This window comes from Nesoenas mayeri (genome assembly GCF_963082525.1).
Source record: "Nesoenas mayeri genome assembly, chromosome: 8".
In the NCBI taxonomy this organism is placed as follows: Eukaryota; Metazoa; Chordata; class Aves; order Columbiformes; family Columbidae; genus Nesoenas; species Nesoenas mayeri.
The window spans coordinates 20,359,054-20,376,170 of NC_137554.1; the positions used below are offsets into that span (position 1 = coordinate 20,359,054).

The following is a 17,117-nucleotide window of genomic DNA, read 5'->3' on the forward strand; positions in this document are numbered from 1 at the left end:
GAAACTTCAGGAAAGAAACTTGACACAATGCTATTGCTACCTTTGCTTAAGAAAACACTGCTGGATTTCCTGGAAGTTTTAAATTAAATGTAACAAAAATACTGCAGTGGCCAGTCGATTACTTCTATTCCTTTCTCCATTCAGAGCAGAGCTAAATGACTTCAACTGGATGAGATGATGCTTCTCTGAAAGACACAGATAACTGAAGCTTTGAAGCAGGTAATAGCACAGTTCCTTTTCAGCTAGGAGCCCCTATGTTGGAAATCCAACTCCAACACACCACAGGGGAGCATACATTAACACCATTAACACTGAAGAATTCAGTCTTCAACACTAACCACCAAACGCACAAACCACAACACCGCCACAAAATCCATCAGAAGAGTAAATTCAACAAATATTGCTTCAAAACTGCATTAAAGGATGCTGCAGTAAGCTGAAAAGCACTTAGATGGAATTCACAAGGCAGCTTCATAAAAATCTGTATGATTCTTTCCTCCCCCATACAACAAGTGACTCAACTCTGAGCTAATTCTATGTCTGCTACTCAAACAACAAAATCCACAAGATCCAAGTTCCCTGACATGCCAGCACACTCAAGGTAAACTTGATTTCACTGTAAGTCACAAGCCAGCTGCTCCTCTCAATCGTTCCACCATGCTCACACAGTCAGGATCATCAACTTTACAAGGACTGCAAATATCTTATCTCCGTAGCACCTGAACAACAGAAAGCCTGCTGGTTGCTTTCAGAAACCATTCAGCTGCTCTCTTTATGTAGAGTTGCTGTGATTTCAGGCTACAGTTCAAAATTGCTTCGTCTGTAAAAGCCATTCTGCAAATCCCCCTGCAGAGCTTTGCTGCTGGTACCAGGTTCAAGCCTCAACTGCTGCTGAGCACGCACACCCTCACTGTGCCCATCTTGGCTTCTTGACAATTGTCCTTACACACATCTCCACTTTCTGTGCTCTTTAGCTCATTGTGGTTGTTCAAAAGCCAAGAAAATACCTGAAGAATTCCAGAACAGATCAAGTGTCATTCAGAGTATGATTACTGGATAATGCAGAGCTAGTTAACGTGAAAGAAACTCCAGTGACTTGCTTACTTAAGGCACTATTTTGTGCTTTAAAGAAGTGTGAAAATACTTTCTTGTCTTCAAAGCCAAGACGATCACTGCAATAGACTTACGTTCGTCACCAAAGTCTCCTCCATTTTTGTACTGCTAGTAGCCACTGTATTAGGATGAGAAGAAGGTGTAGTGTAGTCTGTTACAGACTCCTGTGAAGAAAAATAATTCCATTAAAATATCTCCCTTACCTAAATTAGATTTAAATTTCTTGGACAGATGTCAGCCTTTCTACAGGAGGAGCTCACCAAGCAACAGAAGATTAGAATGTCACACCAATTTTAGTTTTTTCTTAGAAGACATGTCCAGCAATCCTAATTGTTGAATTGTACTGAGGTTAGAAGAATTCTTGGGACATTACAGCTTGTCTCATGACCTCACTATGTACAGCTGGAGACAAGTCAAAATACAGTACGTAAAGCAAGAATATATAGAGCAATGTACTGCCTGGGCACCAGACATAATGAACTGTGGTGGTGTAACCACAGAACTACAGAATGTTAGGGATTGGAAGGGTCCTCAAAAGATCATCTAGTCCAACCCCCCTGCCAGAGCAGGAACAATTAGCATTTGTCACCCAAGATGCTTTAGCCACCTGTAGGCACTTTCACCCTATCTAAAAAGTAAAATCTATTAGCTGAAAGCTTTCTGTAGCTTTAAATAAATACAGAAATTTCTTGGGTAAACATATGACAAGCAAGCCCCCTCGCCCCAGATTAAAAGGAACACACAGTGATGGCTGCAATTTGCAAAACAATTTTCTTTCCTTTAAGTCTTGTTTCTGAAAGCCACAGGACTCCATTTCTTTGGATGGTGAAGTCTACCTCCAGATTTCTGCACTGGGCAGTGATTTCGAGGAAGAAAAAAGCTGAAGTTTCCAGTCTACCCAGAAGCTTTCCTTGAAGCTTATTTATCACAGTTAAGTGGACCTTAATGCACTCAATGAACAAGGTCCCATGGACCCAGCTGTAGCCAGGGACTTCTGCAGTTGTAGGTACAAACTGCCTGATTAAAGCGGATCATTGTGAACACTGTTAGCTCTCTAGAGAATGACCTACAACGAATGAAAATGGCACCAAGTATTTCTGTGAAGCCACGTTAAACAAGTTTTTTCAGTTCTTGTCACTGGCTATCTACTGAGCATATTCTGTACAGGCAAACAGGTGTTATCAGAACCTGACCCAGAGACTCTGTTAGGTAAACAGTGTGACCCTGGATTAGCCAAGATTAATTCTCTAGCAAGCACTGCAGACTCCTCAGTTTTACATGTCTGAAGCCAAAAAAATGCTGTCATTTTTACAGAGCCAAACGCCAAGGAACTGAAACACAAATTAGCAGCAGAATTGTCGATGAGTGCTGGACTTGCCAACACATAATCATTTTGAAAGCACAAACCACATGTTTGTCTACTTGCATCCAGCCAGTACGATAAGCTATTAAAAAGTGTACACTCAATTTACTCCTGAAGCCTACGGCAATGTCTCCTAAAAGAGCAATTAAAGCATCAAGATACCGCCAGATAACAAAGAATCTTCCTTAAAAGGATGACCTTATTGCTTCAAAATCAAGTTTTTCAAGCCTAGCACAGCAAGCTAAGCCATAATGGGGTGAGAGAGAACACGATGTGCACAGACTTATTTTTGTATTTATGAAGCAAAGAGATCTGTTTTTTTCCATTTAGTTATTTCATTTGCCTATTAAACTGGTGAAATATGAGATATAGAATGTTTCCCACAACCCAAACTACCAAGTTGCATATTTGTATTTGATTGTAACGGGTAACCTTAGTTTGGGTAGAACAAAGCAAGCACAGGAGGCAGGTTTAATCACAAGGTCCTTCTAACAAAGTAATAAGTGGCTTTTCTTTTTTTTTTTAAACATGCATTACTGCATAAGAAAGAGAAAACTTTTAAAATAACGTTACTAAAATTCCTTCAAGGTTTCGATGCAAATTTTACAGAGTCTCAGCACTTAAATTGCTAGTTTTCTCACTTCAGAAACTTAACAGCACAAAAATGCTTTTCACTAGAATTAATAACAAACCATCATATCAGGTCTGGCACCCTTAGAAGTATTTGTGAAATGCTGAACAAGGATGAGTTACATGCTGAACATGCAGGTAAGAAAATGTTTTAGCCATAAGACAACCATTCCATAAATGGTAGGTTAACCACAACCCTTCATTTACTGGTACATTAAGCCTAGGAATCTCCATTAGATATGGCTTACCATCGCAAGCTTTTATAATTCAATTAAAGTGATCCTCCTGTACAACTACTTCATTGAAAAAAGCAACTGATTATTATAAAAGAGTAAGAGTAATAATAGCAAGAGCAAAAACCTGCACATGCTTTTTGGAGTTACCTACAAGTAATTTATACCTGAAGAACAGGTGAACTTTTTATAACTACCTACTTTGCCAAAAAGAAGAGATCACAAAACCTAAAGTGACTTTATGAACAAAAGGACCCAGCAGACCTCAGAGCTGACCTTGCTATGAAGGATCACGGTATATGTGGTGTTAATTAGCTGTTCAATTCATTACTGATTTATGTAAATCACTCAAATGAGGGAGCTTGTCAGATACTGAAAAACTATTCACAAGTACAGCCTGTGTTGTTTCAGACATAATCTCTGTAACACGTAGCTGTTATCAACTATCTGTGCAAATGTTTCAGTGCCATGTCCACAACCAGGTACTGATCGTCCCTGTGATCTGAAAGCTTCAAAACTTTAGAGATGGCAGGGTGGGGAAAAGCAAACTGTAAGATGTCTTACACCATTCAGAGACTTATAACACAAGATAGTCTTTACTCCAAAAATACTGCAAAACCCAAGAGAAACATCTGCAATTGCTTCAGAGCAACATGCTTATGTTCTGAACTTAAATTTCTCACCAATATGAGTTGATTTGCACAGTTTCTAAGGTAAAACATGCTCTTACTAAGATGTTTGTTTTGGATGGATGGGGTACTCTTACAAACCACCTGCTTCTAAAGGACAGCTGGCTTGACTTTCACAAACACTTAAATCGCCAAACACACTAAAGAAAGTGTGCTTTCCTGAAAGTTGAGTAGTAGTCTCTGAGAAGGATGTTAGAGTGTCAAAATAGAAATCATTGAGGTTTGCTAAAACTTGAACATCTGACATTCAAACAAATAGACTGAAGGTTGTCATCAGTTCTTCCCCTCTCTAATGAGCAATGGAAAGAGTACAAAACCAAGAAGAAAGCAGTTGTGATACAGTATGTGAACTCCAGGGTTGGAGCAGTATTTGAAGCCATTTTAAAAGACACTTTAAAAAGTAGCAAGGCAAGTTTATTCCTGCAAAATCTACATGAAGCTTACCCAATAAATATGCACATTGTTGGTTCAACTTGCAGAGAATTAAATATAAAATATGGTCCCCAGGCCAAAAGGAAAGCACCTCTGTGGATGTTTTTCAACCAGTGCTATCAATGTACCACAGCCAAGAACTGAGCTGTAGAACAACGAATCCTGACAGCAAGTCACCATCTCACTGTTGAGCAGCTACAGAGAAGTCAGCAGAGTTCCACACAGACAGCTATGAGTCCTCAGCACCCTGAAGGAGTTCTGCCAGGGCTATCTTGACAATATCCAAGCTAACAGGAGCTGACGTACAGACTCTTTCCGTGCCCAATGCTTTAGCATATTCCTACTACAGAGATTTATTTTTTTCACAGAACAGCACTTAATTCACAGCTGCAGCTCATCCACACACTCAAACAATGATTGTGCACACTACTTCACTCCAGTTCTCTGCTGAAAACCACTCATCTTGAATATTTCACATATATTTGAGCTTGCAGAATCTGCCTACACCAGGCTCCAGTGCCACTCCACAGTAAGGCTCAGGACAGAGTTTTCACATTCATAAGGCAGCAAAAAAGTTTAAAACCTTCCAAGCTGATCCCTGTACAGGGTTATGACAAACAGCATGTCTCCATACCACTTCTGGAGAACTGTTTAATTCAAGCAGTAGCAATATGTTTCATATCTGTTAATTTAGTGGGCTCTAGTGTCCAGGTAACTACAACCAGCAGACAACCAAGTGCCAATTACATCATTGTGATTGTATTTTTACACACAGTGCTCAGTAATTTGTTAATATTTTCTTACCTTTGTGTTTGTTCCAAACTCTGGAGCTGACACAGATATCATCGTTCCTATTTCCGTGCTCAGTTCACTTGCTGCTTTGGTTTCCTTTGTAGTGACAGGTTCTGGACTTCTGACAGAGGTGGGAGATGGCTTCTCTTGTGCCTCAGGCTCTCCCTGTTGGGCATCCTTCACCTTCCTGTTCTTTAAAGAACGCTCTTTCCCAATAGGACCAGGTTTATACTCTTTGTTCTCTACCGGACTCAAGTCTGGAAGCTAAGTTAGTGTTAACTTGTCAGTTATGTCTTCCCCCCATGTCTTATCCCACAAGAATACTCTAACATGCTTAAAATAATTTTGTTTAAATCTACCAATCCTGAAGGGTAAGCATTTTCTAACAGATAAATCATTTGAGACTAAGTTAGCAGTATGTACATTAAATGCATTCATTTTAAACATTAGAAATCTAAACCACCGTTTTCAAGTAATAGATGTTCTAAGTAAAGTGGTAGAATTCAACTAAATCTAGTTAAAACCTATGGAAGAAAGCCAGCTTGACCCTCCTTACAAGAAAAGCACACAAACAGGTTAATTTTCAGAGAACCAGGATTTCACAGGGCCCCAGGAAACTAGAACAGAAGACTCTACCTTCATTTGAAGATATGTCAGTGTGTGGATGTTGGCAGCATTTTTCCCTAGGAACTGAGCACTAAGGGGATATCCAGAAAAAAAACCCGAAACACCAGTGGGCACTCATTGCCTTATATTGCAGACAGCATGGCTGGAATAACTGCTGCAATTCAGTAGTTCCTTTTTGTGTAGCTGAATTAAAGCAGACTGAAGACCCTCAGGGAACCCGAATGCTCTGCTGTTTAAACAGACATATCCTTTCTGTCTGAGACAACTCAGCTCCTTTCACTGCAGAGCAGCATAAAAGTTCCTTAAAGGGAGTCCTTAAAATCCTATTCCTTAGGCTTTCACAGTAGAAAGGCAGAAGCTGCTGGTATTGCCTCTATAAATACAAACCAGCTGTTTCAGGAGTAGATGAAGACTCTCTACAATACAGCGCTTGTGGGCTTTGGAGAGGATGGCGTTTCCCAGAGGTATCTGGTACCCTCGAGAGGCCACAGAGACTGGCTTTCAGAGGGAAGGAAGAAAACAACAGTGGAAGCAGATGCCTGAGCTCTGCAATGCAGCAGTCAGGAACATCAAACCCACCTCACCTCCAATATTTTTTTGTTCTAACAATTTAGAGAGGCAGAAATTCCTCCAGCCACTCTAAGGTCACACTTGGAAAGGTAAATCGCTTTATTCCAAGTATGGTCCTCTGACATTGCCCATATTAGTACGACAATACCAACCTCCAATCCTGACCATAAGTTTCTATTTAGGCTTCATAAAAAACATCATCACCATGGGGGTGGTGGGTGTGTAGGAACTGTTGGTTTGTTGGCATTTTTTTTTTTTGTCATCAAGACAGTTAAAGGATTACAGCCCTCATATTCAGAAGAGGGCACAAAAAACCTTCAATTGCAATGAATTTACTGTTTAGTCACACATTTGTCTTTCAACAAAATATAAAGGAGTCTTGATAGCCATAACCAAGCAGAAAAAAGGAACTTTCTACACAGTGTAAAGCAGACTCTCAATATATTTAACTTTGTGAAGTTCAGCATCTTTAAGTGATTTATGGGGGCAGTTTTAGGCATGATGCTAGTATTCCTGAGATACAGGTTTTGAATGTGCTGGGCTATTACAATTCACCACCAATATTAACTACTGTGTATTTTTCTGCTGTATGGTTTTTATATTTTACAATAAAAAACATGAACTGCAGCATATTCACTGAGCGCCTCATATAGCAGAAGTTAAATTAATTCTATGTAGGACCACACTTTCAGATTCCAGCTTTTTTTTTGAGAACCAAACACAACGAACACAAAAAAACACCCAGTCTTCTAAAAAGACAAAAGGGCTTTAATTACATTAGAAGCGCTGCCAAATCTCAGACATCAAGAGAGACTGAAACAGCTAGTTCTATAATAACCAGCCAAGTTTATCTGCTATAACCATCTCTTTCTGGGAGTAAGAAGCTGGTGATGAGTGCTAGCAATGCACAGAGAAGTATGCATTGGAGCTGGAAATAACAAGAAAGTTGATTTCATTAATGTGAAATATCACTAAGTGCAATCTAAATAACAATAGAACGTATTACTCTTTATGAGTGGTAACAATGTAAATACAAGAGGATGATGACTGAATGGGGCTCCTAAATCTCCAGAGGACAAGTGAAACACCTTTTTAAAATTGAGATAACTTGGATTACCTATCCAGTCTTCCTAGATTAGTTACAAATAATTATCCAGACATCTGTGCATTTGAATTTGCGACTTCAGACCAGTGGCTCTAATGTTCCTTCTTTTCCTCAAAACACTTATTTTCCTGCAACTTAATGTATTACTTGTTTTGGTAATCTGGCTACAAACCTAAGCAGGGCACCATCATTTAAATGAGAACAAGGCAGGCACGGTGGCAGGAAGAAATACTGGAACTGGAAATAGAGCCAGGGCAGATACAGAATGTCTGCTTCAAAACAGCTCTCAAAGCCTGAGCAAAGTAAACTCAAGAGAAAAACCAAAACCCCAAAACTAGAAAACAAAAATAAAACACTCCATCACATCCATAGTCTCCCAAATCTATTGCAAACTATAATCCCATCCCTGCTCGAGCCCCGTCTGTTCCAAACACAGAAGCAATGGATCAACCCTGCTGGGCTGGGCCACTGCTCTCCTACACTTGCTTCCTGAACTGAATCCCCTCATCTTCTCTGCAAGAATCAACTTGTTGATTGTTTTAGGAACTATACAAGGGGAACACAATTTTTATAGGCGTAGTCCTAACTGAATGAGAATTCAGTTGTGATCTCTTTTTGGCTGAACTTTAAGTTTAAAAGTCTGTACTGACGATATGACCTTTTACCTTTTGTGCTTTGATGGGTCCAGCCCGAGGCTGCTTCTGTCTTTGCTCTTTTGGTTCTGGCAGCTTGTCAGTGGACTTCTCAGAAAGTACGGGGCCAACTTCATTGTCACTGCCACTGGAAGCTGGGGCTCCAAACTGAATAGTTTCTATACCAAGATCAACTCCACCTTCTTGCCCAGGCTTTGTCCCCTAGTTAAAAGGTAAACATTTAACAGATTTCAAAATTAGTACAATGTCACTGGTTCAGAAAAGAATACAAAAAATGCTTGATTGAAAACCACTAAAAGGGTACTTTCACCTTCTGCCAGCAAAAGCATTATTTATAACTGCAACAGATTTGCAAGAGTAAACAATCTATGCATGTACACTTCCTCCTCCTCAAGTCCCTATTGTTTATACAAGCTCAAGATTAAGGAAAAAAACACTAGAGAAATATGTAAACAAGATCAAGATGATTAACTGGTGGAGAAGGAGGAGAGAGACAAATGTAATATAAAAATATTCAGATTCAAGTTCACAACATTTTCCTGAAATTTCAAAAATTAATATTCAAATCAAGACCAATAAGAAATTAAAAACTATTTCCAGATCTCGTTATGCAGTTAAAACGGTCTCTTGAGAAAGTTACGTCATATTCTTACAGTTTGAAACAATAAAGATCAGAAAAGCCCAAGAAAACAAAACCACAGGAGTTTAAATGTAAAATTTAGGGCTATGCAAATTACATAGGATAAGCTGAGCTAATACAATCAGACAGCATCTACTGCTTTTATTATCTCTGATTTAAGAAGGTACACAAAAACCACTTAGTTCCTTGGAGATATCCTGCTTCTGCCTACATTACTGAACCGTACAGATGCTAACTAGGCAATATTTTTACTTAAAAAAATGTACTGAGTGACAGCTATCTATAGAATCTGTGAAGGGCTAACATTTTATTAAGAGAGTAGTTTTTCCACGCTGCAATCATAAAAGCACTAGCCTGTATCCTGTGTTCCTGTTCTATCTCTTAACTTCATGGAATTCTACACATGTTTAAGTATGTGCATGCCTGAATAAATGGATAAACTGTACACAATCCCAATGTGATACAGTTTAGGTAAGCTTCACATACAACTACTCTTCTTCCCACCATTCTTACCTCTGGAGATGTAGCTGAACCAAAAGATGTCAAAGGCTTGTTCCAAGCACTGACTGAAGGTGGCTGAGGTGGGCTGATGGGTCCCACTGGTAATTAAGAAACGAGAGTTTATTAAAAAACCTCATGTTGCTAAATGCATTTGACTAAAGTTATCAGTACACTGAGAATTAAAATTATGGAAGTCTTGATTAAATGAGGTTTGGTTAAGAAACTGTCAACCTATTCAGCAGTTAACAACATGCTACCTATTTGTCTGCTTTCAAGTGGGGCAGTCATCACGTTTGGAAACATGACCAAGCCCAACAGAACAGAGATTCCTGAAGGAAATAACAGCTGCTCATTCAAAGTGAATGAAGAACATGACAACAATGTAAAATACTGAATAATATCATACTGCAGAAATCTCTTTCCAGAGGTATTTGTAGGTTACAGCACTGCACTCGGGAATGCCACTCTCTGTTCCCTATGCAAAATTCATTTGCAGGTTCAAATAAGACACCAACAGTGAGCTGGCAATCAGCATTCTCTAACTACAATACTTGCTCCCCACCCCAAAACCAGAAGACACCACTTACATTTTTTGGAGATGTCATTTAGAACTGCTGTAGGAGGCACCTTGTTTTCCCATAATTCAGTTCCTAGACCGTTGTGAGCCTGGGTGTTCTGCAGAACTTTGCCTGACACCGTGTATTCCGTGCCGGTTGTCCCTCCTGCAGCTTGGGTTTGTGTCTGAACAGGGGCTGCTTGTGGCTGACCTGGAGTCTGCGCTGTACACGGAGGCTGTGCCTGAGCTTGAGCCTGAGCTTGTGCCTGAGCCTGAGCTTGCTGTGCAGCTGCAGCTGCTGCCTGTTGCTGCTTTTTGGCAAATCTGGGTGGGAGCTTGGAATTCTGACCTCGATTTTTTTCGCTTGATCCTTTTTTGGTCCAAACCTGTAAACAGAAGTCAATTATTACAGCTGATTGTATGAACAACCAGTTGTACAATGTGTAGCAGCAAAACCCAAATTGGTGAAGCCAGTCTTAAAGCAGTTTTCATTAGGGGTATTTAACTACAGGAACAATGATATATTTCTCATCCATTTCCCTCTTGGAATTAGCTGATATAAAAGCAATAGTACAAATATCACAGTATGAAAAATGGTGTTTCCAGTCTGCCAGTTCCACCTGCCTGACAATGCCCAATCAGGATGTATGGAATTCTAAGATGACTAAGTTAAAATGAATTTCATTTACTAAGTCTGAACAACTTAATATTAATACAGCTATCTAGTTATTAGGTGAAAATATAGGCTTCTTGGGAATGAAGATACTACACACTTCACAACATTCTCAGTACTGCAAGGAACTTGTTTCTATTATAAATGTTGGTCTGTACCTGCACTGTTTGTTCTTCCTTCTTTCTGCGCTCTTCATCTTGCAAGCGTTTTTGTTGCTTCTTAGACACCACTTCTGTGAAACCATCATCATTCAAGTTAGATTGGGAGTCTTCAACTACTGTCACTTCAGGGTGATCATCAATGATCACAACACCTATAGAAAAATGAAATGCTGCTGTTTTAACAGCTTCAGATGCAGTGCACCAAGCCAAAATCTGCTTTAGAGTGAAAGCAATTTCTCCCCCCACACAAATGGTGGCCCTGATTAAAGGTAAGCTTCTGCTTGACAAGTTCTTTCCTGTTGAGTTTGGAGACAAGGAATTAATCTTTAAGAACTGAAAAACTGGAAGTTCTTGTACCAGACTCTCCAGGAAATAAGAACTAAAACATAATAATGAACAGCATTCCTGAATATCAGCTGTAAGCTTATCAGTGATCCACCTTTGCTTATGAAGGTTAAGCAAACTATTAGTGTGTAGTGGAAAGCTGTCTGAATGACAGAGTTAAGATTACGTGATAGAACAAGACTGTTCTTATCTATTCATAAAACCACAATGAGATTTGCCACCTTTTAGAGGCGCACACATTGTTAATTAGATACAAAAAAGGTAGCGCCCCTCAAGTACACAATTATTCTGGTGTTTTTTAAAAAACAATCACCTTTCCTCTTTTCTAAGTTTTCCAACATCTAGCTCTATATGCAGGAAAGCTAGCAAGATTACAAATTGTTGTTAGCATTTTATCGGTACATACTTGCGTAATTATTAAGATCAAATTGAGACAAGGCATCTGCTTTTTCTTTAGGCTTCTTTGGACCAGCCTTAGGCTCTTCTCTCTTTTTGCTACTTGCATCCTTGGTGGTCTTTTGTCCTGCAGCAGTAACACCTCCTTCCTCCTGATGCACAGAGTTGCTGTTGGTGGGATCAACACTAGGGACAATGGCTGTCTGCTCTTCAAATGGCCTATATAAAAAAAAAAAAAAAAAAAGAAAAAAAAGGCAAAATTAATGACCAGCCATAGAAAACGCTCAGGAAGGAGCTAGCAAGTGAATGCAGATCACGTTATAGGGTTACACATGTCTAACATGCCACTTCTTAGTAAGCTACAGACTTTTAGTCACCTCCTCAGTGAGCAGAAGCTTAACAGCAAAGCCGTTTTGGGGACATATCAAATGTCCTGCTACCAAAAGGAATCACACTAAAAAATGCATAATTTTAAGGTCACCTCTGGTTTGGTCTATGTAGCTAGGGACACTAAAAGTCAACAAGTATGCAATTCAGAACTCAGTAAAGCCTTCCATGGAAAAAAAACCCAAACAGCAGCTTATAGCATGCAATGTGAGCAAATATATAAACAAGGTACAACATACTTGCTCCACAGGCTCACTTCCCAAAAGCTATCTAAAGCCATAAGAAATCAGATTTGCAGCATTCTAACTTTGCTGCAGAACCTGAAATACCCAGCTTTTGCTTTAACATCATCTTTAAGTGACTAGCCAAAGAAACTTTTAATAGTTTTCACTCAGAGGTTAGAGCACTGATCAGAAATTTTTAAGCCCAAGTAAAACCTGAACTTAGGATACAACAGCCTACAAGCACAAGAGTCCTGGAGTACAGGGTAAGCATCCAGTGAAGGAATGCCTTGTCCTGCCTCCCACTTGTCAGACTACTGTGCAGTGTGACTACAAAACAGTGGGCAAATAGTAACATTAGATAATGATCATGTTTCAATCGATTTTAGCATGGAGAAACAAAACAGTCCCATGGGCAAACATTCCTCAACTTGCTTGTCTACGCTAGGTGATTGATCTAAAAATACAAAAAGCCAAATGTGATGCAGCAACCTGTATATTAAAGTGCAAAACTGCTCACGCTAGCATTTCAGCTTGCATCCAAATCTTGAAAAACACAGCTCAACTCTGAGAAACAGCACTGCATTTTTTAAAAATTAGACTTTAACACTGCACACACTAAGAATACTCTGCTCTTAACCCTGTGTTCCAAGTGTCTGTATATAAAAGAAAAAAAACCAGAAAGTACACAGCTACAGGTGCATGTGTTAAGTCTTATTCTCTTTTCTAACAGTTATTACAAATCTAAATTAACTACTCATGATTTTGAACCACAAGAGGACAAGACTAAGACCATATGTGCTTCCTAACAGAAGCTGGTACTCACCCTCTTTTTCCATTCCTGGGAGGAGGACCACTCCGCCTTTCACCCCTAGGCCCTGAGAAGTTCCTCCCTGGTTTAGTTGGCCCATTGTTGCCACGTCGGTTTTGACGGTCTATTCCAGGCCGCTGACTAGAAAAACTTCTCTTGGCTATTTCCCTTTTTGGAGCTCCAGCATTTTCACCTGCTTTTGCAGCCACCTGTGCTGCTGCATCTGCTGTTTTCTTCTCATCCCTCTCCCGCCTCTCATTGAAGTCGCTGCTTTCTGAAGCCGTTTCCCACTCTTCATTTGCCTGGTCTGATGAGTTCTGGTTGGACAAGTCGGGTGTCTTACTTCCTGACACATCCAAAGCAGTGTTGGAGGGTTCATTAACCGCATTACTAACTGTGGCACTTGTTGATGAGCTGGTTACCACCTCATTTATCTTTGATGCGGCCTCTCTTTCTTTTAGGCGCCTAAAGCGTGGTGGCTTATCTTGCCTTGGAGGTCGAGCAGGCCTCTGTCTTCGTGGCCTCTCTCTATTTGGATCAAATTTTCTCTCAAATTTTGGAGGTCTTTTGTCAACTGGTATAGGACCATAATGTTCGTTTCTTCTCGGAGGCTGCCCATCTTCTGGTTTAATGATCTCTGTTTGCCTAGGGTTCCACTGATTCTCTCTGTAGGCTGGTCTCCTTATTGTGGATGGACGTGGAGGACGACCACCAGGATCCCTGCCACCACGCCTGTACATTCCGCCTCTGCCCCGTCTAGAAGGCTCTCCTTTAGGAAGAAATCCTGGTTTGGGTTTGTTCTCATCATCTCTGACGTATGTTTTTTCTAGGGATCTGTTGTCTACTCTGATAGCATTTTCAGGTTTGAATGACAGGGGCTTTGGAGGTTTCTTGACATCAGCTCGCTCTTCTCTTTTTGGGTGCTTGCCTTTGATTAGACTGTCTTTGTCTGAAAGCAGTGTGTCACTTGCGCTTTCGTGAACTTCACTGTCAGAATCCGTCTCTGAACCATGCTGTCGCCGCCGTTTTGGGATTACTTCAAAGTCAGAACTCTCGCTACGAGTTTCACTCTCTTCCCTTTGCCTAACAGGCCCTGAAGGCACGTGTTCTGATCTAGGCTTGGGATCTCTGTAGTGTGGGTACTCTCTATTATGGCCTCTACTACCCCGACCACGTCCTCCGTAAGAACCCCTGTAGCTACGACCTCTAGAATAATACTCCCCACGACCTCTGCCTCTGTATCCCTGATCTGGGAACCAGTCTCTATCCCTAGCCTCTTTCCAGTATGTCCTAGGTGGTAAGCCAGGCTCTCTTTTCACAGGTCTGGTTTCTAAGCGTGGTTTCTCCACAACCTCCTTGCTAACAACCTTCTCAGTCTGCTTTTCTTCCTTCACTGCAGTAGCAGGCTGCTGAACATGTGGCTGCTGCTGTGTTGCTGGCTGAGCAGGCGGCTGCTGTGGTAGCGCAGGGGGAAGCTGTGGAGCAGCAGGCTGAGCAGCCGGTAGCTGCTGCATGACTGCAGGCGCAGGTGGCTGAACCACAGCTTTAGCTGCAGGTTCCGTTTGACGGCTCTCCTGGCTTGCTGGTGTCGGAGCAGCATCCAGGGTTATCTTCTTAATCAGAGCAGCGCTGCTGGAGGCGGATGTCTCAGGCTCAGCCGGAGGCAGAGGCACTTGAGGTGCTTCCTTTTTGTCACTTTTTTCAGACTTGCCAGGCTTTTCACTAGCTGGCTTTTCTCCTTCTTTCTCCTTCCTCTGTTCACGCTCTTCTCTCTGTTCACGCTCTTCCTTCATATCTCTAAGCACAGGCTTTTTAATAGGACCCGATCTTCTTACTGGTCTATCACCACCTTCATCTCTTCTGCCATAACCTGGCCTAGGACCCCATCTTGTTTCAGACTTAGGTTTGAAAGTTTTTTCAGGTTTTGGTCCTTCTGATGTTCTATTACTAATCAAAATTTCTTTTTTGGGCTTAATCTCGAGTCTCTCAATTGTCTCTTTTGTCTCAACAGACCTGTTACTTAATTTAGGGATATTTGTTACTGTCTCATTCCTCTGGTCTTCCGATTTTAGAGAGTGACTTGAACCATGGGAAATGCTTCTCTTCAGTGAAGAATGACTTTCAGCCACAGGCACCAATTCTTCTGGAGAGCTACGTGTAACTTTCTCATTCACTCCTTCAAAATTAACAGCAGTGTTAGGTTTGTCAGTTTGGAGAGGCTGCACGTCTTCCAAAGGCCTGCTTGGAAACTTCTGTACCTCCAACTCCCCTGACTCTCTGAAAAAGTCTGTCTTTGGATGAGGGTCCAACTGGTTGTGTTCTACAGGATAAGCAGCAGCAGGGACAGCAGTACGTTCTTGCTCCAAGTGTGCCTCAGACCTGAACAGCAAGCAATAAAGAATGTTAGGGTGAGGGAGAAAATTTTACTCATCAGTGTTTACTTAAATGAAATAGTTTTTTGTTTCTATGAAGGATTAATATCAGATCAAGGAAATAACAGGTATTAATTTTCACAGTGGCTGCTAGTTGTGGAGGTCAGTTTTCTTTTATTCCGATTAAGAGTTCTGAGTCAAATATACAATTTGCTTCAGGAATCTATTATTGGCTATACACGCAATTTTAAATGGAACTTCCAAGTTAGCAGGCTAATATCACACTTACTACCCAGACATTAGTACAGCAAAAAGAATTTTTGGGTACTTTTAAGATGTAGAGGAAGCCTTCCTGGCCATTCATCATGCAGTCAAGGTCCAAAGTGACTTTCTTGCTTTATACCACTTGTACTTAACATGCCACTTTTGAAACTAATATACATCAGACAGAAGTTCTCTGATATGTGGGTATGGAGAGCAGATGGAGAACATGAAAGCACTATTCTAGAGTATTCTAGAAAACCGAAAATTCAAAATATTACTGCAATCACCATTCAAACTAGTTTAAAGATGCTAAACAAGGGGTAAATTGTCCTTCTACATCCCACTCTGTACGAGGCAGGCATGTCTCTTGTCCTATACAACAGCGCCAAGCATCCCCCAGTCTCAACTCCTTTTGAAGTTTTGCGGGAAAAGCAGCTGTGCCTCAGTTTAAACTGCGTTTTACAACACAAATTACAGCCAAGCATGTAAGCACGGATGGCTTGGAGAACAGACACACAAGAGCACGTAACTCGGGCTTACCTCAAGTCATCAGGCTCTTCTAACACTTTGGGAGGAGAACTAGGTTGCTGAGATTCTGCGTGAGGGTACGGGTCTGACCCCCACATCATGCGGGGCTCTGACAGAGGAACGGTGTGCTCTCTTGCTGAGCGAGCTATATGTTCAAATGAATCTGAACTAGTTGCTGATCCCTCTATCTGGTCTCTTCTCATCAGTGGTTTGGGAGGCATCATTCCTGTGACAGATTTAAGTTCAACAATTTAAACCAGTTTAACATTAGCAAACAACCCCACCTCAAGACAAACAAAGCATATCAGGAGGTACTGAAGAAGACTATTCTCTCTCCTCTGATCTCCCTTCCTCTGTGCCTTCTGTTGTTGAAATCAAATGTCTACTCACTGCCAGCTGACTTCAGAATGACTAAATCATATTCCCCACTAGTACCAAGAAAACGAAAACCTGTCTCCTTCCACTGTAATGGGACAAACCAGGTTTGTAGACCTGTAAACTTGTGGGTGAAGTTTCTGATGCAAGATCTGAATGGGAAAAGGCAATATGGGTGTACACACAGGTGGGATTTTTGTGCTCTACTAAGCACTTTGGGTCCTTTTTCGGGGTAAAATTTAAAAGAAATTCCAGAGTTTTCACTGTCTTTGCTTAGCCTGCCATTACTTCCATTCAATTCCTTGTACTCATTCAGGATACCTATTCTTTTGCTCATGAGCTGGGTAAGTATCTCTGTTATACTGCATGCCAGACTTGTATTATTTATGCACAATAGCTTTCCTAGCTGCAAGTCACATGGCCATTCCACAAATTAAAAAGGATGTTTTAGAGCCAAGAATCTGAAAATACAAATTTAGTAAAACTCTAGAAGTGCTAATAAACAAAATTTCATGGTTTGTTTTAAATAAGCAAAGCAGTATCAAGTGCTAACATGTAATGAAACACAAAAAGTAAATACAGTATTTTTCTCAGTTCAACTTAACCCAGGCCAGCCTTAATATCTGTAACAAAGCAAGGCTTACACCAACATTCTGAGTACATCCTTAACTGACACTGCC

At 40.7% G+C, this 17,117-nt stretch overlaps 1 protein-coding gene across 3 annotated transcripts in view; it reads right to left on the minus strand.

Annotated features, from left to right (window-relative positions):
* Positions 1-17,117, minus strand: part of PRRC2C (proline rich coiled-coil 2C) — a 70,400-nt gene that overhangs the window by 18,682 nt on the left and 34,601 nt on the right. For 2 of the 3 annotated variants that reach the window (XM_080348873.1, XM_080348874.1), the window contains 9 exons: positions 16,075-16,288; positions 12,914-15,277; positions 11,490-11,698; positions 10,736-10,890; positions 9,936-10,290; positions 9,361-9,446; positions 8,220-8,408; positions 5,265-5,516; positions 1,188-1,277 (listed from right to left, as the gene is read on the minus strand). In XM_080348873.1, the coding sequence (XP_080204999.1) occupies positions 1,188-1,277; positions 5,265-5,516; positions 8,220-8,408; positions 9,361-9,446; positions 9,936-10,290; positions 10,736-10,890; positions 11,490-11,698; positions 12,914-15,277; positions 16,075-16,288 (3,914 nt within the window). The remainder of the gene's footprint in view (positions 1-1,187; positions 1,278-5,264; positions 5,517-8,219; positions 8,409-9,360; positions 9,447-9,935; positions 10,291-10,735; positions 10,891-11,489; positions 11,699-12,913; positions 15,278-16,074; positions 16,289-17,117) is intronic. The other variant, XM_080348875.1, reaches the window with a different exon arrangement.